Source organism: Pocillopora damicornis, chromosome 10 (assembly GCF_964200805.1).
Source record: "Pocillopora damicornis chromosome 10, jaPocDami1.2, whole genome shotgun sequence".
Lineage (NCBI taxonomy): Eukaryota > Metazoa > Cnidaria > Anthozoa > Scleractinia > Pocilloporidae > Pocillopora > Pocillopora damicornis.
The window spans coordinates 15,730,851-15,753,416 of NC_142679.1; the positions used below are offsets into that span (position 1 = coordinate 15,730,851).

The 22,566-nt window shown below is 43.8% G+C and overlaps 1 protein-coding gene across 1 annotated transcript in view; it reads right to left on the reverse strand.

Annotated features, from left to right (window-relative positions):
- LOC113680433 (uncharacterized) overlaps positions 1–22,566 on the reverse strand; it is a 105,731-nt gene that overhangs the window by 15,634 nt on the left and 67,531 nt on the right. Inside the window, exons 52-64 of the mRNA XM_089184248.1 lie at positions 17,773–22,419; positions 17,067–17,309; positions 15,977–16,720; positions 15,198–15,605; positions 14,471–14,766; positions 13,537–14,197; positions 11,468–13,030; positions 10,344–10,967; positions 8,355–8,684; positions 6,525–7,691; positions 3,867–6,168; positions 3,394–3,523; positions 162–3,144 (exon numbers count right to left, since the gene is read on the reverse strand). Of these exons, the coding sequence (XP_089040374.1) occupies positions 162–3,144; positions 3,394–3,523; positions 3,867–6,168; positions 6,525–7,691; positions 8,355–8,684; positions 10,344–10,967; positions 11,468–13,030; positions 13,537–14,197; positions 14,471–14,766; positions 15,198–15,605; positions 15,977–16,720; positions 17,067–17,309; positions 17,773–22,419 (16,098 nt within the window). The remainder of the gene's footprint in view (positions 1–161; positions 3,145–3,393; positions 3,524–3,866; positions 6,169–6,524; positions 7,692–8,354; positions 8,685–10,343; positions 10,968–11,467; positions 13,031–13,536; positions 14,198–14,470; positions 14,767–15,197; positions 15,606–15,976; positions 16,721–17,066; positions 17,310–17,772; positions 22,420–22,566) is intronic.

Consider the following 22,566-nt stretch of genomic DNA (forward strand, 5'->3'; position numbering starts at 1 on the left):
ACACTAGCAAATAATCAAAACCATGTATTTCTCTCATTGTAGTTAATGTTAAGGTTGAGCTCAATCAACAAGCACGACTTAACATCTCATAAACTTAATCCAGTTTCAATGATGGATGAAGAACTAAAAGACCGAGAAATATGTACATCCAGTATATTTACCTGTTGAAGCTCTGTACGCGATAGACACTAGTACCCAAGTTCCAGAAGGTAGTGTAATTCCCATGTCGTACGAAGCTCCACCAAGGAAGATTTTGACTCGGACATCGTTGACTAGGGCAAATGTAAATTTATTTGAGTAAGAAAGGATTGTACCTCCAGATGAGTGAACTTTGACAAACAGTTGAATTGTGAAGTCTTTGAAAAAAGCATTCAAAATTCCTGTTGAAGCAGTTGTACCATTAAAGCTCAGGGCGTAGCCATTAGAAGTTATTTCTCGTCGCTCTTTATAGCTCGTGTATCCAAATATAAACAACGAGTCGATAGCAGAGACTTGCCACTGCGAACGTAAGATATTAATTATAATACTTTCTGAAATACTACCTCCCCAGTACATGGTACCTGTACTGTTTGTAAAGTCATTTACAACGTTTGAGTCACAAGAGGAACAAATTCCAGAGCCAACAATACACCATTGAGAATCTGACGTTAATTCAAACGAAAGATAGTCCTGCCATGCTTTTACTCTCAGTAAAATCCTCCCAGGTTTGGCAATTTCATACACTTTGGGGGAAGCCTTTTGAAAGCTGAAGTTGTTTTCCAGGATTACAGATGTCGCATCCGTAAGTTTACGATTTAGCCAGACCAAAGGCATTCCAGTGCCATTGTATGAAGCTCTTATGACGATCTCTGTCGAGCCGATTTTCACTCCTACCGATGAAATACAAAACGAAGCATTCATGCAAGGTATCTGCCGCACCTGCGCGGTAAACTGATTGGTTTTCATAAGGTAAAACTCCCCGTAAGTCCTAAAATTGTAACCTACGCCATCAAATGTTGTGTAATGAGTTGCTCCAAAACCTTGGCAAGTAAAGTTTTCTGAACTGCTCCTATTTTCTCCGAGTGATACAGAACAATCCGATCCAATCCACCCTGGACTGCAGACGCTACAATCATAGGTGGTGTTTGATGAAACTGGACAATTACATGTTCCGATTGAAATGTCACATGAAGATAGGCCATTGCAGGGCACATTGTTGCCACCTGGGCATTCGCTTGAGCAGTTCAAACCGAAAAATCCTTTCATGCAAAAGCACTTGTGCTCATTGGTACCTGGAAGGCCAAATTTACATTGATAGTCGCAATTCTTTCCATACCAAACTGGGAAGTTGAAAACAGATACTGAATTACAAAGGCTCTGAGCAAACCACGAACTTTGTTCTACGATCAGTTGATTAAAATCCGACAAAGCCATCAAGGTCCAGTAAGAATGTCCATGATCGTTGCTCCTGGTAACTGATGTTACACAGGACATGTGGTAAAACCACAATGTCGACGTCGTTAGAAGAATGTGACCTGACTTCAACATTGACCCAAAAATGAGGTTGTAACATAACTGTTCCGCACTCATCCAGGAACTACCGAATCTGAAGCTGTATGCGGTACTAGTGTCTACTGAAAACTGAGGAATTTCAACCATTGAGAAGACCCACATGGGCCCTTTCCAGGTACCCGATTTAAAATATATATGTGCGCCCGATACACAGTCATGCGCAACAACGCCATCGCCTTCATTAAACTTCCAAAGACTTGCAAGGTTTGGAACTCGCATGGTACAACCCAGGTTTCCTCTCCAGTTAGCCGAGATGGAAAAGGGATCGAGCTTTTGGTTCCAAATTCGTAGTTCGTCGATTTGGCCAATGAATCCTTCTGTGAGAGACAATGTTAGTCCACCTGGTGGTGGTATACAGTAACCTAGGGCGAGAATTCCTCCTGGTTGAAATACGTTCACATTACTGGTAATTGGAAAGTTCCGACTGTTCACACGTTTTCCAGTATCATCCCTGTGGTAGAATTGAAGAATTCGCGTCGTTAATGACCAGACCAAAGCAATATGATTCCATTTGTGCGTTTGAATTACCGCCAAAGTATCTAAAATGATATCATCGTAGCGTAACTTGATCTTGCCGGACTCCAGAATTACAGCAAACATGTCTGTGCTGGTGTACGAGAGAAGAGTTCCGTTTTCACTCTCAGCGCGAACCATGAATTCAATAGTGATGTCAGATAAGGAGAAGCTGTAGATTTCTTCGGTATGGGCACCCAAGTTGTTGAAATATAACGCGTACCCGCCACCATAGAGCTCTTTCTGTTCGTGGTAGTTGTTGATGTCATAGACGAACAAACTGTCTCTTTCGGTCACTTTCCAAGACTTTGCATACAATTCAGTGACGTAAGACTGAGAGACATTCAGTCCTGTAACTATTTTGCCATCTCTGCTGTACAGGTCATCGAGTGAGTTGAGGTTACAGTTACCCCACAGTCCCTGGCTTGTTTTACAATATGTTTGATTGTCTACACGCAAATGAACATCAAGATATCGATCATATAAACGAATTATGAGCCGGAAACCATAAGAGGATGAGAGTACAAATTGTAACCGGGAGGTTCGTTTAAAAGTAAAGCGGTGACTTGCTGGGCCAAATTCAAAATCAACAGAATACACTCTCTTTCCATTTGCAAAAACAACAGGCTCCTTTCGATTAACAAACCTTGAATGCAGCAATAGCGTGTGCTGTTCAATCCTCACAGCAACCGCATTAACACAAGAGCTCGAAGAAAAGCATGTCACCATTCGAGCCTGGACTTCCCATAAATGAGACAGCAGCAGATGATATTCTCCGTTTCCTAAGAATTTGTAACCTGCGCCGTCGATCGTTATAAAGTAACCATGTCCATATGCTGCTGCAGTGTAATTATTTGTACTTTGGTTGACTACCGAGCAATCAAGTCCGTACCAACCTGGCGAACATGTGGTACAGTTTTCGTCTCCGCGCCAGTTAGGATCACATGAACACGATCCCGTGGTTTTATTGCAAAAGCCATTGTTATGACATGGCGCTTGAGGTCCGCCGGGACAATCAAACTGGCACGCAAAGCCCCAGTATCCATCAAGACAGGAACATATGTAATTTTCACTCGAAACCTACAGTATTAAATTTCATGATATTAGCTTGATATTTCTCTTAACAAGACATTAAGATTTGAATAGGCTTGATGTTAAGAACTGCAACATGATTTTCATTATGAATCCTTCATGATTTCAGCCTTTGACTATTGCAACATTAGTCCCCTTTCCTTCCTATGACTCCTTCGAGCTACTGCTTTTATTAGTGTTGTGATTACATACCACGAAATCATTCCATGGGATAGACATAAACATCATTAAACTTACATTATTCTCCTGTGCCTCAATATCAGTACACTTCATAGTATGGAGAAGAGACTGATTTGCTACTGCTGCATTTCTCTCGTTTGACAGTGGGAATGCTAAAACCCAGGCAATTGGATAGGCGTCTTCCATTCTGAGTGAAGGGAAAATGGAAAACAACAGTACTACATAACAGTTCTAGTTGTTAGCGTTTTGACTGCACTCTAAATACGTTGAAGCCTTCAGGAAAAGGTTTCATTCACCTTCAGAAAGTTTTGTTTTTGAATAAAAACTTCTTCGATAATTTTATCTCAATCAGGTGTTTCCAACAATTTTAAATCCATTTAAGTGGTGAAGAGCAAAAAGGGACACATCTAAGAATTATTCCGACGATCAGATGTAAACGTAAAAGTTACCGCAGTATCCTACTCTGTGAGTGATCTATGTGACTCGTGTAAGTCCTGAGTTAATTATTAGCGGTGTCAGTTTGTTCATACCTAACTTTAAAAGCCTTGTCGTGTCTGCCAGGAACGAACTTATTAGGTTGACCATAATCTTGGGTTGGTAAAGGAACAAGATTGTCAGTGGCATTGTCTGCACCACCGGTCTTCAGAACAAAACCCTTTAATCCTCCAGGAACGATATCCAGGTAAGGTCTAGTAAGAAAGTTGTCCGCTCCAACATTCAGGTATACGTTGTGAGGATTTTTGTTGTGGTATCCAAACCAGGCAAACACTTCGTCATGGGCGTTCTCGTACAAACAGTTCAAAATTGGTGTCACAGGATGTTTACCCCAGTCTCCGTCAAGTTCGTCGCGGTACTGAGCATGTGCAGAAAAACAGTCAATATTACAATTCTCTCCTACATGTGCATCATCACACACGGCACAGGATGGCAGCCCCCAGCCAAACACACAGCGATCACAACTTGTTCCATTCCAGTAACCAAGATTTGCATCATTATGGCACGTGCAAATGTCCTCGTTTTGTCCCGTTCCGTTACCATGGACACAATAAATGTTGCAGCCAACTGCCCATCCGATGTAATTTGTGATGCATTTATCGCATTCTGATCCAGTAAACTGAGGCAGACAACGCTCACACGAACTTCCATCAAAGCCATGATTACATACACACATTGGAATGCCGCCTACTAATGTGCAGGTGCCTCTGTTACTGCACATGGGTCGACCAGGGCAGACAAGTTTACTGCAGTCATCACCATCAAATCCTTGATTGCAAAGGCATACCGCTGTAGGAGGAGTACCCTGCTGCACACAGGCTCCTCGTCCGCTACAGTCTGGTTCCCCAGGGCAGTCTAATGTTTCACATGTTGGGCCTTTCCATCCTGAGTCACACTCACATCTTTTCGGATTCACGTCTTCTCTACAAGTTCCTCGTTCAGAACACTCAGTGTCACAGGCCAGACCGATATAGCACGGATCACACTCGCATATAACGCTGTCTGGTGGGTTTTCCCTCCCATGTATACAAGGAAATTCACACGAGGGGCCCATCGTATTGTTAGTACAGTTCACACATTTTGGCGGATCAACCCCTCCATAACATGTTCCTAATGCATTGCAGTCGGGGACACCAAGGCAATCTGGGATATCACAGCCTTCTCCTTTCCATCCGTTAAAGCAGTCACATTGTTGTGTAACCAGCAAACAAACACCGTGATTAGTGCAATCGACCCCTTGTCCTGGACAACCAATAGTCTCACACTTAGATCCTCTCCAGCCACTATCACAAGCACATTTTCCGTTGTTGCATTTTCCATGTCCATTGCATTCCACACCACAGTCGACCCCAGTGTGGCAACTATTACATTTACAAGTATCCCCCTCTCCAGACTTTATAACTGTTCCATTTATGCATCTTTGCTCGCAGCCTTCTCCCATATATCCTGAGTCACAAGAGACACAAACTGGGGGATCGTGGTTGACCCCATCACAGACGCCATGCCCACTGCAGTTTCCACCCCCTGCACACTGAGGTATGTGACACCCTCTCCCAGACCAACCAGGTCGACAGTAACATATACCTAAAGCAGTAATACATGAACCATGACCGGAACAGTCTGATCCCCAACCTGGACAGCCTTTTGTGTCACACGTGGGACCACGCCACCCTTCAAATCCGCAGTCACAGGTGTTATTTGTACAGTTTCCACGACCAGAACACTCCATGTCGCACGATATACCACTGAAGCAGTCATCACACTGGCAAAAGAAGGATCCATCAGCTGTTTGCTGTGGGGTACCATGTTCACATTTGGTTTCACAAGCCCTGCCCATCCAACCTTTGTCACAGGAACAGAATGATATGGTTGCAAGACTCTCACACGTACCATGATCGCTGCACATTGGGGTTCCAGGACAAGCTGGCTCATGGCATCCCCGCCCGGCCCATCCTGGATTACAATCACATGTCTGCGTCGCACTGTTACATGTACCACGTCCGGAGCAGTCCATGTTAAACAAACCAGGACATCCCTTCTTTTCGCAGAAATCTCCACGCCAGCCTTCGAAACCACAATAGCATTTTCCCTCGGTACACGTAGCGTTGCCTCTGGCAGAACAAAACACATCACAGCTCAGTCCATTAAAGCAGGGTTCACAATCACAGACCGTAGGATCTACTTGGTTTTGAGTGCCATTCACACAAGGTAACTCGCAAGCAATGCCTGCCCAGCCCTGCGCACAATTACCACAGTAAGGAGTCTCAGCTGGTATACATTGGCCTCTATTGTTGCAGTCTGGATCGCCAGGACAATCCGTTTGTTCACAACCAATACCTATAGATTCAAGAAAAGTCAGATAATTGACACAGATTTTGAAATACTGTTTATAGCATGTAATCCTTTAAATTCTTGGAGATCAAAATTGAACCACTCCCCATAGCTCTGTAAGAAAGTTTTAGATTCATAAGAATATTTGCAGAGGTTCTTCACGATCGAACGCATGGTGACTGGAAATTGCCCGGTGTTTTAATCTAAAAATACATTTATTTTAGCCGAGTAGAAAACGCCCCTAATGAATCACACTGGAGGATGTTTTTACAGGTTTTCAACGTTTTAAACTGTCTTTGACAGAAACACAAATGGTTGTAAAGGACAATTTCTGAACGCAAAGTTAAAACGAAAAGGCATACCACTCCAGCCTGGATCGCAGATGCACGTTTGTGACGCACTTAAGCATTGGCCATGCCCCGAGCAGTCTTTCTTGTAACCGGGACATCCTTTCTTCTCGCAATAATTTCCACGCCACCCATCAAAGCCACAGTCACATTTTTTGTTTACACAATTTGAGCTGTGGTTTGAGCAAAGCATGTCACAAGCAGGCCCATTGTGGCAATCGTCACAGTCACAAATATGGTCAGCTGTTGGTGTGCCAAATTTGCAGGGTTTCTCACAAGCAACACCCATCCATCCTTGCTGGCAGATGCACTTAGGTGTTTCATTGTCCGCAATGGATGGGGTACACGCACCACGTCCATTACAGTCCGGATCACCGGGGCAGTCTGGAATGTCGCATGCAGCACCTGACCACCCTGGAACACATGTACATTCAAACGTCGCTCCGTTACAGCTTCCGTGGTTACTACAGTCAAATGGCCACCCAGGACAGCTTGCAATTTCACAGACGTCTCCTTTGTATCCCAAGATTTTATCGCAGACACACTTGTCATTCACGCACTTTCCATTCAACGAGCATTCAACATTACAGCCCGAACCAGAAAAACAAGAGTGGCAAATGCAACCTGATGAGTTACCATAATTCGTTCCATTGACACAAGGAAGTTCACACATAACACCGGCCCAATCCGGCTCGCAGTTGCACCGTCGTGGGTTCGAATTACTGCAGCTTCCATGGCCAGAACAAATGGGTTCCCCTGGACAATCGGGCGTGCTGCAATCGTCCCCAGCCCAACCTTGAGCGCAAATACATTTTTGAGTGTCCATGCTACAAAAGCCGTTATCGGGACTGGTGCACTGGCCTGGGCATCCTGGCAGTTCACAGTATTCTCCCATATGAGCAATACCTTCTTCTTGGCCACAATCACATTTGTTGTCTATACATTCTCCAAATCCGGAGCACTCACTTTGGCATCCGCTCCCCGTAAAGCAAGGATCACATACGCAGATACCATCTTTGGGGTAACCACGGACACAAGGATCGTTACAAGCTGGACCCATCCAGCCTTGAATGCAGTCCGTGCATTCAGGAGTCACACGATTAGTCGCGTTGCAGTGTCCACGACCAAAACAGTTTGGAACGCCAGGACAGTCAGGGAGATGGCAGCCAACACCCGTCCACCCTGAGAAAAGTTTCAAGTAAATTACTTAATAAAAATTACATTCCCCATAGAACAAGAACGCAGATATACATCTGTAGGGTGCCTCTTCTTGACAAAAGGACAACATTACAACAACTGTTTAATGATCCCTTTTGCAGGTCTACAAATTATAAGTTACGTTTACGCGCCTTTTTTATCAATGAAACTTTTGCCAAAATGTCTACTAAGAGTTTTTTTTTCGTTCCTACTGCCTTTCGATGATGAGGAGGATTATTTAACAGTGCAAGTTATACTGATTTCTAATAGAAATAAAAATAATCGAATTTCTAATAGAAGGGACAAACGAGCAAAAACGTGCCGTCAGTGGGGAATAAAAAAGGATGAATCCTAAGAGAGATGTCATTTTTTTCCCGACTGGATTGTATTGAGTGTATTTCATCCTATCACCTTAGTACTTTTAGAAAGTTTGTTTGAATGACGAAACCAAAAGATGACTTAATACATTTCAATTCGATTTAATTCTTTGCAGAAGAAACCAACATAAAAGGGAAGATATCAAATTAGAAAGGAAGAGAAGATGACGTCTTCAAATGACAAAAGCTGCCAATATATACCTCCTAAACCTGTTTACTCCATTTCAAAGTTTTTAACATTATTCAATTGAATTTGGTTTACTCTCCTCACCTGGATCACATATGCAGATATGATTTGCACTGTCGCATTTTCCATTTCCACTGCAGTCCTTCCCATTTGATCCTGGACATCCGGGAACTTCACAAAGCGATCCACGCCAGCCAGTAAGTTCATCACACCGACACTTGTTTTCCAAGCATGTTCCGTATCCGTTGCACTCTACATTACATCCACGACCTGCGAAACACGGATCACAAACACAGTTTCCACTGTCCATTGGCACCTGGGTTCCATTTGTGCAAAGGTCTTCACACGCAGGACCCATCCAGCCGGCAATACAATTTGTACACTTGGGAGGATTGTAGGTAGTGTTGCAAACGCCTGTGAGAGTAAAACAAAAAACGTTTTGAATTATCATCTTATGTGCGCGTCTAGGAAAGTTCAAGTTGTGAACATCAGAGAGACAGCGTTTTGTCAATCAGTCAGTTTGTTAATGCTTTAGTATTTTAGGTGCTCGTTTCATCTGTACTCCGTATACTTGTTTGCTAGTCTCTCTTTCTATCCGTCTCCACGATACAGATCGTTTTGTTAGGGCTAACAATTAAACTTGATAGCTTCAAACAATCAGAGAATACATTTGGCCAGTTTGTGGTAGAAATCTAGAGATAAAAAATGGAGCATGCAAGGTTGCTTTCATCGCATAAAGCCAATGCCTTATTTGTCCGCTTTTGTCGCACACATATTACAAACTCATTCGTGAAGGAATGTTGGAAATTTAACTTGTAACGTTTATGACCTTTAATGGACTTTTCCGCCCGTTCCAGGGATCACACCAGTGGGGAGCTCGTTTATTTTACAACCAAAAGCAAAGAGCGGTTCAGTATTCTCCTTTCACCTTAGTAGATGTCAGAGGAGTGTAAAAAGTACGCAATCTTTCGCTCATTTTCCGAAATCGACATCCCATTCTACTCGGGAAAGGAATAATTTAACAGAAAATATCAATTGTTTTTATCAAAAATTGCGTTGTAAAGATTAAAGTGACTGAAAGAACTCCGAAAAAGTCTCGAGGTTTTTTCGGTTTCGTTCGTGACATTGCTTGAAAACAGGAGGTCAAGGAGAAATTCAGAATGATGGTAACCATCCAACTCCTCAAAACTCCATAGAATAATTAACGCATACCTTAGGCGCACTAAACTGAAAACAGCAGAGGAAAAAGCGCCCTGAATTTACCAAATTCCGTTTGCAAAAGTCACCAAACCTAGACGCTACGATCCAAATCTCTCTTCGCCTGTATTAGCCTAATCCAGGGGTTCATTACATTTTCATATCACGTTTCGCCTGCATAGTCACGCGATTATCTTTGTTGAGATGGTTTTCTACCTCTTGCATCTGATAACAAACCCCTAAAGTTTTTTGCGACAGAACGATACACCTCGGTACGTATTCTTTGTGACCGCAAGTTTTAGCTTGATTTGAAATTTAACACGTGGCCGATAATTTATTTTGTCAGAGAAAAAAAACAGGATTATTATCGACCGCTAAAGTGTTATTCAACCGCCAATGTTTACATAAGACAATGTAATTCAATTAATTAATTAATCAATAAACTCTAATTGTTCCCACGGTTCTCGCTTCACAACAGATCGTAAACAATCGACGCGGTTTGTGCTTTGATTAGATACATTTTTGATAGCTCGGTAGGTGGTTTTTAAAGCAACGGGCTATCGCTTACGAGCCGGTTACTAAGCCTAAGGCAAGATCGCGACGACTAATTACCACAGTGTTTACACCTGAGTGAGCGCGTAAGTAAGTGAGTGACTCGGAGTCCCAATAGGGAGTTGTTTCTCGCGTACCACACGTGAAAAAACGATTACCAATTTATAGAAATAACGCCACAATATTTATTGTCGGAATTATTGAAAATCTTACTTAAAGCTTTGCTGAATGTAAAAGTGCACAACGCATTTCATTTCGCATTAAAATAATGAGAAAATAAGTATAAATTGCTTTAAAATGTTTCCCGTAATTCAGAATTCTTACCTCTATCTGCACAGTTTGGATTTCCAGGGCAGTCTGGAATATGGCATCCGTCACCAGTCCATCCATTCTGACATATACAAGTATGGAGAGCGCTGTTACATTCCCCATGACCGGAACAATCTTCTCCATCACCTGGACATCCAGGATTTTCGCAATATGTTCCACGCCACCCAATGTCACACTGGCATTTGCTATTAACGATGGTTCCATGCTCTGAGCATTCACTATCACACCCCACACCTACCCACCCAGACTCACACACACAATTGCCACTGTCCATTGGAACTTGTTGACCATGCACACAAGGGTTATTACAAGCCGGTCCCATCCAGCCTTTGGAGCAATTTTGGCACTTGGGTGGGTTTACAGAAGCGTTGCAAAGTCCTCGTTCAAAGCAATTAGGGGTCCCTGGACAGTCTGGAATTTCACAGCCTTCACCAGCCCAGCCTTTGTTGCAAGTGCAAATATGCGTTGCGGAGTTACATATTCCGTGGCCCGTACAGTCTGAGCCAATACCAGGGCAGCCTGGATTATCACAGAGATCTCCTCGCCACCCGATATCACACACACAACTGTTGTTGACAATCTTACCGTGTTCGGAGCACTCGCTGTCACACCCAACACCTTTAGAAGAAACAACGGAAATTTAATACATGGGCAACCGGGAACCATATCCTAGAGCTACACGAAGAATGTAAAACAAAGGGCTTACGTTAATTTTGAAAGGGAAATTACAAAGCTAGCTGAAAATCATGTGTGAAAGGTTGTTATGTCACTGCTTCTGCACCATGTAACACCACCTTCTCCTTTCCATAATTTTTTAAGAGAAAAATCATTTCTAATCATAGGTAATACACACCACAAAGCATTAAAATATGCTGTATAAAGTTGAAATAGTTTTTGTTTTCTTATCCAACGAAAAAACACTCAAATATAAGCATGAGTTCTATCAGTGCTTCACGTAAGATACAGTGACTCAATTCAAAGATACAGAGACAGAGTCAAATTCACCCCAAAGCCTCTTTGGGAGTACTTACGCAAGTAAAAGTTATGATAAGATATTAAAATAAAAAATCTCTAGGAACACGCTATATTGACAAACCAGCCGATATTTGTATCTTTACCTGTGTATCCAGGCCAACAAACACACTGTCCACTGTCCATTGGAGTTTGCTCTCCAAACGTACAAGGATCAGCACATGCAGCTCCCATCCAGCCTCGACTGCAGTTCTGACATTGTGGGGGAGTAACAGACGCATTACAGTAGCCGCGGTTATTGCAGTTTGGCGCCCCTGGACAATCAGGAATATCGCATCCCAGACCAGCCCATCCCGGGTAACATGTGCACTCGTGTGTAGCGCTGTTACAGTCACCATTACCCGTACAATCCTTACCAACACCAGGACATCCAGGAATTTGGCAAACGTCTCCTCGCCAGCCTTGGAGAGGATCACACTTGCAAATTCCATTATCGGAGCACGTACCTCGGCCCATACATAGAGCATCACAGCCCTTGCCAGCCCAGCAGGGATTGCACTTACAAAATCCACTGTCCATTGGCTTTTGTACACCGTTGATACAAGGATCATTACAGGCAGGGCCCATCCAACCAACACTGCAGTTGACACACATTACAGTACCATTAATCGATGAGCAGGTACCTCGATTATGACAATCCGGTTCACCAGGGCAGTCAAGCTCGCTGCAGTCCAATCCACGCCAGCCTGGGTTACAAAAACATGTGAGAAGAGCGCTGTTGCAGATGCCGTTTCCAGAGCAGTCGTTAGGACATTTTGGGACTTCGCAGTAATCACCCTTCCATTTACTGCCGCAGTAACAAGTGCCATTATTACATGTGCCATGTCCCGAGCAGAGCGAATGGCAGTGAGTTCCGATATAGCACGGATCACATTTGCACTTGCCACCAATACAGGTCCCATTGCCTGAGCATTCGTACCTACAGTCATCTCCACTATAGCAAGGGTCACATACACACTTCCCTGTCACGCTACAACGACCATTCCCGTGACAGTCACGTGCGGCGTCACACTTATGTTCGCATCGATAACCCACATAACCAGCGTCACAGTCACACCCACCAGAAGCCGAGCAACGTCCGTGTCCTAGACATGTGATTGACGCGTCACACTGGTACAGACAACTTACGCCGTAAGAACCAGCATCACACGTGCAACTGCCTTCCTGAACGGAAAATGTTCCATGACCACTACATTGATTACCAGCTGCACTTATCTGTCCACTTCCTCCGTTACCAGCACTTCCACCACCCGAAGCCCCACCAGATACATCCCTGTTTCGTATTATGTCGCGCCTGATGTAATCGGGGGAAAAGTGACGAAGGTGTCCGCCACCACCCCCACCACCATGGTAGTTTCTATGGCTATTGCAGGGACTACCACTGCAACATTCAGATCGATGGCTTCCTGCACCCCCCTTCACAGTGAGATGCCCATGCCCTTCAAAATGTCTTCCGGCGACCCAAAGAGTTCCACCGCTTGCTCCTCCTCCACCATAGTCTCCATTAGCGCCATCGGACTTGATCGAGCCATCGAGCTCCAAGAGCTTTTCTACACTTACAAAGACGACGCCTCCCCCATCAGCTAAATTGACTCCACCTCCACTACCGGCTTGAATGGCTTGGGATACATTTTCATACGTGTTACCACCTGGAAATAATTAAAATAAAAAAAATTTGAGAAATAGTTTAGAATGCAACATCACACAAATGCGTCCTAGAGACACATCTTTCAATTAAAACGCTTATTTTCTGTCGTTGTACCTTGCACAACAACTGGATTGATAAGAGAATACACCCTCTCTTCCTCCTGAAAAATTTAACCACATATTCAGCGCGTTGAAAATAAGATGAATTAACACGATGTACAATAACCGAGTATACGAATTGTGAACCCAAGATGTTCGGTTTTTAAAATATGAGTCCTTACCTCTCCGGCTACTATTTGAACCCTTACTTCTAAAAGTCTGTAACGACTGTTGAGTCTTTTACTGACGCCCCTAGGATGACGTCTAGTTTTTTATACCACTTCACGATTCACAAATCTATATATCAAGAAGTTCATGGCTTCACCTTGCTCGATAGCATCAGGGTTACCCTTATCGAGTTATTTTCATCCCTGTTTCTATAGGAAACCGACCCTAAAAGTTCACTAACCATTTGCTGTGCACGATGTACATCCACTGATATATCCTGTCCCCCCTCGGCCACCATGACCAGCTCCCGCTACACCTGAACAAGTTGTGGAACTTCCAGGCCCCTGTTGGGATGACCAACCAGAGCTTGAGGCGTCCGTAGCTGCGTCAAACTCGAGACTGAAATATTCTGTGAGCAACTTCGCAGCGTCCGCCTTCAGTGATCCTGTATAGTCTAGAGCTATCTCTCCCATGTGAAGACGTACTGCCTGAGATGAGATTGTTTGTACTGAGCTTTGCACTTCAAAGGTTCCTCCCAAATCCACCTGCAGCTTTTTAAACCAGTAATGGCCAATGTAATCGGATGTATAGTTACTGTGACAATCTAGGCAAGCTGAGAAGCCTTTTTCTGTAACAAGGCTACCGACGTTTGACGACAACCTTAGTTCCTCTATGCCGTGGATCTCACCGTTGACAGTTAATGCTGGAGCCCTGGTACCAAGAAGAGTGGTTTGTATTGGAAATACAATCTGACCTCCTGTATCGGCTTGGTAGTTCACAGGAGCCTCGGTGCGAACGCTATGACTCTCAACGTATATTCTGGTGTTCCGCAATGCCAGTAGAATGCCTGTCTTGTCACCAGTAGCTTTCCCTATAAATATTTTGACCAGCTTTCCCGAAACCTTCGAACGAAAACACCAAGTCTGAGAGTTATCAACGTGGCTCATGATTTTGTCTACGATAGGTAACTTTGATCATGAGAATTCAAAGAAGGAAAAAAAACAATCTCGTAGCAGTCGTTGGCTTCAGTTTTCTTTTCGTAAAAAGTGAGATTCAAAGTATTAACTAGATGCGACAGCATGACTAGAAAAGGAGCTGATCACCAACGCTACAAACACTAAATTATTATTCATTTGTCGTGAGGCACTGAAGCTATTCAATCATCTCAAGCTTACCGCCTTAAAAGCAAGCGCTCCTTTCCTTACTAAGTGGATTCGCTCGAACTCATAGAGTGATGTGTTTGCCTCGGCTAGGGTAACTGGTAGCAAACTGTCCCTGTTTTTGTTGTCAATTTGTACAATGCGATATGGTTCCTCGCCCACATTGACATCAATGTAAACTGTTCCTGGACTTCCATATCTCTTGGTGCCACTATCGCCTCCTAGTGCAGTCAAGCTCCCTCTAAAGATGAAGTGCTCTGTGAGGTACACAGCAATACGGCCCCCTGAACCAGCTCCATCGTGACTGGGACCTGAAAATTGATTGAAAATGCGAGATGTCTTTCAAAATTTTTGCCTAGAATTGACTTACAACCATCCTCTTATTTAACAATCAAATCAAAGGTCGCTTGTCTTTATAACTTTACAGCATGACATAGCTTACCTGTCACGAGCAATGAGCTAACAGTAAGATCTTATAAGTTCTCGACATGCACGAGCCAAGTTTTACACGTAGCTAAACCTAAAATGTCTCCCTTTTACTGCATTAACTACTTTTGCATTGATTAAGTTAGATAGCAACCTTCCTCTTTGCAGGGAATAGCCTGTTATCGCTCAAAGAAATAAGTAAAAAAAAACATACTAACTACACATTAACAATTCGGAAACCTTTAGTTTCGATTGAGACTTTTTTAAGGAAATCCATACAAAAAAAATTATTAGATTCGAAATAATTGATACAAACCTCCATGACACTCGATAGTTCCATAGCCTTTAAGGAATAAACTCCTCACAACAATAGCACCACCACTTCCTCCTCCAGAGGATGTTGACGACAAACCATTACCATTGGCTCGAATGGTTCCCTCGACTATAACATATCCTCCGGTCTTAATATAAACCTGTCCACCACCGGCACCGTAGCCACCACCACTTCCTGGTTCATCAGGCAAATAAACAGAGCCATACTGTGTTCCTGAGGCAGCTCCCCCACCAGGTGATGCGTGGCTGCCACCTGTACTTCCCGATCCAGCTCCAGGACCACTTGCAGCTGTATAACCAGCACCTGAAGAGTCTATCAGACCTCCACTTTCGACAGTAACGAAGTCAGCATTAATGGTCACGTGGTTTGTATAAAGGATGAGTTGACCACCTGAAAGAAAAGTCCGAATATTATCAAGAATGAGTTATAATAAGAGCTTTGTATACACAATTTGCGGCTCAGAGTCTAGAGAGTTTTAAGCGCATAAGAGGAATGTAATCGTCGATTTCTGTCTATAAATAAGTGTCAGAGGAATTAATTAATATTACCGGAGGTCTAAAACCCCGGTGATGAGAGAAATACTGTAAAGATTTAGTGAAGCCTACGAGCACAGCCGGGTACTTGTGATTTATAATATTAAAGCTAGGCTAACTGTTCCCTGTTGTCTATCTCAGTTTCAGCAGTGAATATAATGACAGAGTGTGGACAATATTATGAAGGTTTTTCCAGTGTGTTACACATCAGCATTAACCTGGGCTCACCTTTTTTGACATTGGTGTCGGCGATATCAAGTACAACTCGGATCGGAGTCATCTTGACTTTAACTACACCGGTATTACTAATGATTAACTGTGGGACGATGATAAGCCCTGGAGTGAATGGGTCAAATGGATTATCAGCAATCCACTGTGATTCCTCGGGTAACTGCGCAGTATGAGCTGTTCCTCCAAACTCTATGAAGCCATTTCTCTCGATTACAAGCCTCTCTACTCCAGTAATCCGCCCTCTTATGGTTGAGCTTTCCCCGCGAAGGATAACCTCCGTAGGAAAGATAATTTCAGCATAGTCCTCGACATGAAATCCACACGGAGCGTCCATGTAAGTGTGCGTTGACTCCACAACAAATACAAACAAGCGCTGTCGAGACACCAGTTTTATAATACCGGTTTTATCTCCAGTTACTTCGTGAGCTATGACCGTCACATTCCGTGCCGTTTCTGGATGGTAGAAGATCACTGTAGAATGTCCCTCCACTTGCATCTCATCAAACTCATAAAACACAGTTTGATTTTCCATGATAACCGTCGGAGTAGCAACGTTGTTATTTTCATTGTCCACTTTGACCTTGGAGTGCTCTGGTTTGAAGGATGTTAAGTTTGCGTCCGGATTGTACTTGAGGTCACGGTACTGTGGACCCCGCCGACTTTCGTACTTGTAAACTGTACCAGCTGCGCCTGCGTTGGCGGGATAGCCAGAAACATTCCCCCCAGCAGACCGGAATTTACCTGGAAAGTGTCACCATCTTTTTTTTCAATTATAACATTAGCGCATCTGCGATCTATGCCCCAACAGGCGGACAAAATCTTAAATATCTATCTTTCAAAACGGCACTCTTATTCCCCACGGTATCAACCAACGCTTTTCATTCAATTAATTTATACGTTTTTTACGTTACCATCCTCCTACCAACAACATTTCTGCCTTTAAACCCACAATTCCTATAGTCACTCTGAAGAAGATCTAACGCTCGAAACTTCAGCTTTAGCAACTCTTTACGGTGGCAATTTACAATACCAACTCATTCGATAACACCAAATTATCTTACAACTTAATAAACTTGTTTACACCAACCTCCAAAATTATTCTGGAAGTCGACATGAATGCCAATTCTTCCACCTGCTCCTCCTCCTGCATTCGATTGCCCGTCCCCGCCGTTGACATTTATTTCTCCGTGTCCAGTCATGTTCGTGGTCTCTATTAGAACACTCCCACCACTTCCTCCACCACCATTGCTGCTACCGCTCTCTCCTTTGGATGATAGAAGGCCGTCAAGATGAACAAGTTTGCCAACTTGCCACCAGAGAGAACCACCGCCTATATATGTTTGAAAACATCGATATATATTGAGATATCGAAAGTCATTAGCATGGGAGGTAAACAATTACATTTTAAAATCACGATGACACTACGTTGGGGGGAGGTGGAGTTCTTTAGATATGCGGTCTTTTTTTTAGCAGTCTAAGCACTGCTAAAAGCATTTAAAAGAAATAACGTTTTCTGTGCGTTAGTGTCACATACAGAATGATGCAAAAATGTCTATCGATTATCAGCTACCCAGTTCTTTGAATTAAGAGCTACAAGAAGCGGGATTACTTTTCATAGAAACAAAAACCCTTGGTCCTGGTTTGATCATAATGTAAAAAATGACAGCTGCAGTGAAGAGTACGTAAAAGTTGTCGATTTATTCCAAGTTTTCAACTTGAAACTACACTCAGAGTGCGCTAGTCTCCAAACACAACTCCAAATCACTTGTAAAGATAAACTAAGAACACTTTACCTGCTCCTCCTCCATTCCACCTCCCATGTCCTCCCCCACTACCATAAGAGAGCGGCTTGTACACAGATCCATAAGCGCTACCCCCGTTGCTATTACTATGAGATCGTCCTCCTTGTCCACCAAAACCACCTCCAGATCCTGAATTTGACGAATAGCTCGACCCTGCACCGGGACCAGTCGCTGCCTTGTAACCAGCCCCATCAAGTACAACTACACCTTTAGTTTCCACTTCAGCAAAGGCGGAATAAAATACACCATGGTTCACTCGCACTGTTCCCTTATGTAGAACCTCAAACACAGACGACGTGACTGACACAGCGACATCTTCCACACGCACCAGATCCAACAAACCGCCTTGTTTTATTATGATGTGAGCAAAAGAGCTGTTACCAGGTTGGGTGATATCAATGTAAGTCCGGTTCTCCGTTAGCGCCGTTTGTGCCGATGATGCTATCTTAAGGGTGCCTCCGTCTTCCAGGAAAAGAAAGTGCACACCTGTCATCAACCCGTAAAGTTCCGACCTAACTCCATGAACATGAAACTCCGCTGGAAGGACAATCTCTGCACCCTCGTCAATGTGATAACTACATGGAGCTTCAGTTCTGTTTGTTTCAGATTCGACTACTTCCACATAGATGGTTTGATTAACCCTCAGATGAAACTGTCCAGTCTTGTCCCCAATAAATCTATGTGCTATCACTGTAACGTCCGTTTCGTTTGGATGATAAACAATAAGGCGTGAGTACCCGGTGAGTTCAACCTCATCAAACTCATAATCTGTAGTTCCTTCCTCCATAAGGACGGTGGCTTCAGGCACATCATGTCCTTCATTATCTACATGAAGGTACGTATGATCTACAGCCAGGAAAGTCTCGTTAGTTTCTTTACTGTATTTAAGTATTCGGTACTCCAGTGGACGGAGATTCTCTTGCTTGTAAACTGTCCCTGCAGGAGCTCCATACTGGCTTTGTGTTCCAAAACCACCTCTGTCGGTAAATTTTCCGCCAAATGTATACCTAAAACGACAATGTATTCCGACGCGACCTCCAGATCCTCCTCCCCCTTGGTTAATAGCATCTCCTCCAGTTACAGCAATCTCGCCATGCCCGGTCATGTTTGTTGTTTTGATGAGAATGCTCCCACCACTTCCACCACCAGCGTGACCGCCATTACCTGTTCCGCCTATGGCTGAGACAAGTCCGTTAAGTTCTAATCTTTTTCCAACTTCCCAAAGAAGTTGACCGCCCCCAGTTCCTCCTTTTCCTCCCCCGTTTCCACCTCCGCTACCTAGTACCAGGGGGCGATAAACTGAACCATACGCTTGTCCTCCTGATCGAGCCCCTCTCCCTCCATGACCTGCTCCAAGGCCAATTGAATTTACCGTACTTCCGGCACCTTGTCCCTTTTCAGCTGTATTTCCCCCCTCGTTCAAGTTAAAATGACCTTGGCTGTCCAACCAAGCGAATGTTGAAAACATCTCTCCGTGGTTCATACTAAGTTTTCCTTGATATTTTATCTTCAGTTCGTCAACATTTACTCTCAAGAATCCAGTGTTTTTACGGAATTCGATGTCACCCCCCTTCTTGACAATAACAATTGCGAAAGAAATATTTCCTGGCTTCGATATTGCAATGTAGTCGCCATTCTCTATCAGTGCTGTCTGTGAGGTTGAATAGAAATCAGCCTCAGCGCCAAGAGATACAAGCAAATCACGAACGCCAATGATCATCCCTTCGAAAACTGAACGCGTGCCATGCATTGAAAACTCCGACGGTAAAATAATCTGTCCTCCCACATCGATCCTATAACTACAAGGTGCTTCAGTTTTGTTTGTTTCGGATTCAACATACTCCACAAAAATCTTTTGATCACGACGGATGTGGAACTGTCCACTTTTATCACCTATGAACTTGTGCACAACAGCAGTTACTGTGACGTTTCCAGGATGATAGACCAAAAGTCGTGAGTAACCTGTTAGCTCCATTTCATCGAATTCATAGTAGGTGGTATTTTCTTCCATGAGAAGAGTTGCGCCGGGAACATCAAAACCATCATTGTCAATATGTACGTAAGTGTGATCAACTGCTAACATGGTAGTGTTCGTTTCTTTCATGTATTTAAGGTGACGATATTGTAGGGGTCTGAAATTCTCTTCTTTATAGATTGTTCCGGCTGGACCTCCATACCTTCCTTTCTGTCCTCCATGGTCAGTAAACTTTCCTCCGTACTTGTATCGCCACCGGCAGTGAATTCCAACTCTCCCGCCAGATCCTGCACTTCCCGAACCAGTTCCTGTGCCACCAGGAACAGCAATTTCGCCGTGGCCAGTCATGTTTGTAGTAGTTATCAAAATGCTACCGCCGCTTCCTCCTCCAGCATCAATTCCTTCCCCATCAGTTCCCTTTGAGGACAAAAGTCCGTTGATTTGAAGTCGTTGACCCACGATCCAGAACAAAGAACCCCCACCAGAGCCACCTATTCCTCGGCCATTACCTCCACCACTGCCATACAACCGTGGGGTGTAGACAGAATCGTATGGGATTCCACCTTCGCCATAGTCTGTTTTCCCACCTTCCCCACCGTGACCAGCCCCTGAGCCAAAATTATTTTTGGTCGTTCCATGTCCAAGACCTTGCTCTGGTCCAAATCCTGTACCGTCCAAAGACAGGATACCTTCACTTTCTATCCAAGCAAATGCAGAATAAATATAGCCATGGTTCATAGTCATCAGTCCTTCGTATTTAATCCTGAACTCCGAGCAACGCAAACTGAGAGTGTAGTTGAGAATGCGACTGAAAGTTAATCTTGAATTCCTTTCAACTGTCACAGTAGCAAACGAAAAGTTGCCATTTTCGTCTATCTCTACATAGCGGCGATTCTCCTCTCTTGCTGTTTGAGCAGTGGACGAGAACTCAACAAACCCACCACTTGCAATAATCAAATGTTCCACTCCCGTTATTCGTCCTTCGATAATGCTTCTAGTACCATAGATGTTAACAATAGCTGGGAAAACTACTTCAGCTCCCTGGTCAATCTTGTAACTACAAGGTGCTGTGGTTTCATTAGTCTCCGACTCCACCACTTCAACATATATGGTTTGGTTGATCCTGACATGAAATCTTCCTGTACCATCTCCAAGAAATCGGTGTACAATAACAGTGACATTAAGACTCCCTGGTGGATGCCTAACCTGCAAATTAGCATGCCTTGTAAGGAACAACTCATCTAATTCATAGAATAAGTGCTCACTCTCCATCATCATCGTAGACACCTCGGTTTTGCGATCTTCATTATCAACTTCCATGTACCTGTGGGTTGCTGTAATATAAGTCGTATTCGTACTCTTGTCATACTTTAAGTCAGCATATTGTGGTCCACGCGCAGTTTCTTCTATGTACACTGTGCCTGCTGCTGCGTAAGTTTTTCCATCTCCTCCATACGCCTTGAATACTCCAGCATACTTATGACGAAATCGTACATGCGCCGATATTCTACCACCTGCTCCCCCAGACCCACTTGGACCAGAGCCATCTCCTCCCATAACATCAATTTCTCCATAGCCTGTAAAGTTCGTTGTCTCGATTAAGATACTTCCACCACTACCACCGCCAGCGCTTGCTCCAGAACCGTCGCCACCACGTAAAGTAACGAGTCCATCCAGTTCGATCTCCTGTCCAATTCGCCAATGAAGCATACCCCCACCGGATCCACCTTTTCCATTCCCATTACCTCCGCCGCTACCTAGGTGAACTGCTTTGTATATAGAGCCATATGGCTCACCACCAAGCTGCCCTGCCTGGGAAACTCCACCCATACCGCCATGGCCTGCACCGGATCCAATCAAGTTCACTGTATTGCCTGGACCTGAGCCCATTTCGGCTGGATGTCCGGTGTAGTCTAAAACAAGTTTGCCTTCACTTTCAACCCAAGCCCAAGAGGAATCGATCTCACCATAGTTGATGTTGACTAATCCATGATATTTCAGTCGGAAAATTATCGCAGTAAAGACTAAGGTGTTGTTGATCCGCGAAAACTCCAGCCTTGAGCCTTTCTGTACGTACACTTCTGCAAAGGTTATGTTGCCTGGCGTGGTCAGGAATCTGAATTTTCTGTCCTCTTTGATACCAGTCTGGGTTGTTGAAGCAAACACAACATCAGCACCTTCGGCAACAATAAGCCGATGAACACCTATTACCAGTCCGTCAAAGGAACACCTCGTCCCTAATAGTGTTAAACTAGAAGGGAATACTATCTCGGCGCCTTCGTCAATCTTATAGCTGACAGGAGCAACACTGTAGCCTGACTTGGACTCTACAACTTGAACAAACATCTTCTGACCTTGCCTAAGGTGCACAAGACCAGTTCGGTCTCCAGTGAAGTTGTGGATGACAAAACTTGAATTGTTGCCGTGTATGTGAAGCAAGCCATGGTTTCTCATCTCTAATTCGTCGATTTCGTAGTATGAGCTGTTTTCGTTAATGATTATTGTCGGAATATCGGGATTCCGATTAAAGTTATCAACTGTAAGCTTTGTGAATCCCTCGCCAAATACTGTGTGGTTTGCTTCGTTGATAAGTACTGGCCTGTGACTTAGCCCTTGGTTAGTATCAGTGTAATACACAGTGCCTGCGGCTCCTGCTTTAAAGCCTAGAGATTGAGAGAGATGCCAGATTATTAGATTTCGTCCCATTGAGCACTAAAAGCCACTTTCAGCTTTTCATATTTTACTCTTACAACTCTTCCCCCTATTAAATCGGGCTCATTACAACTTAACAGCAATTTTTCTGAAAGCAC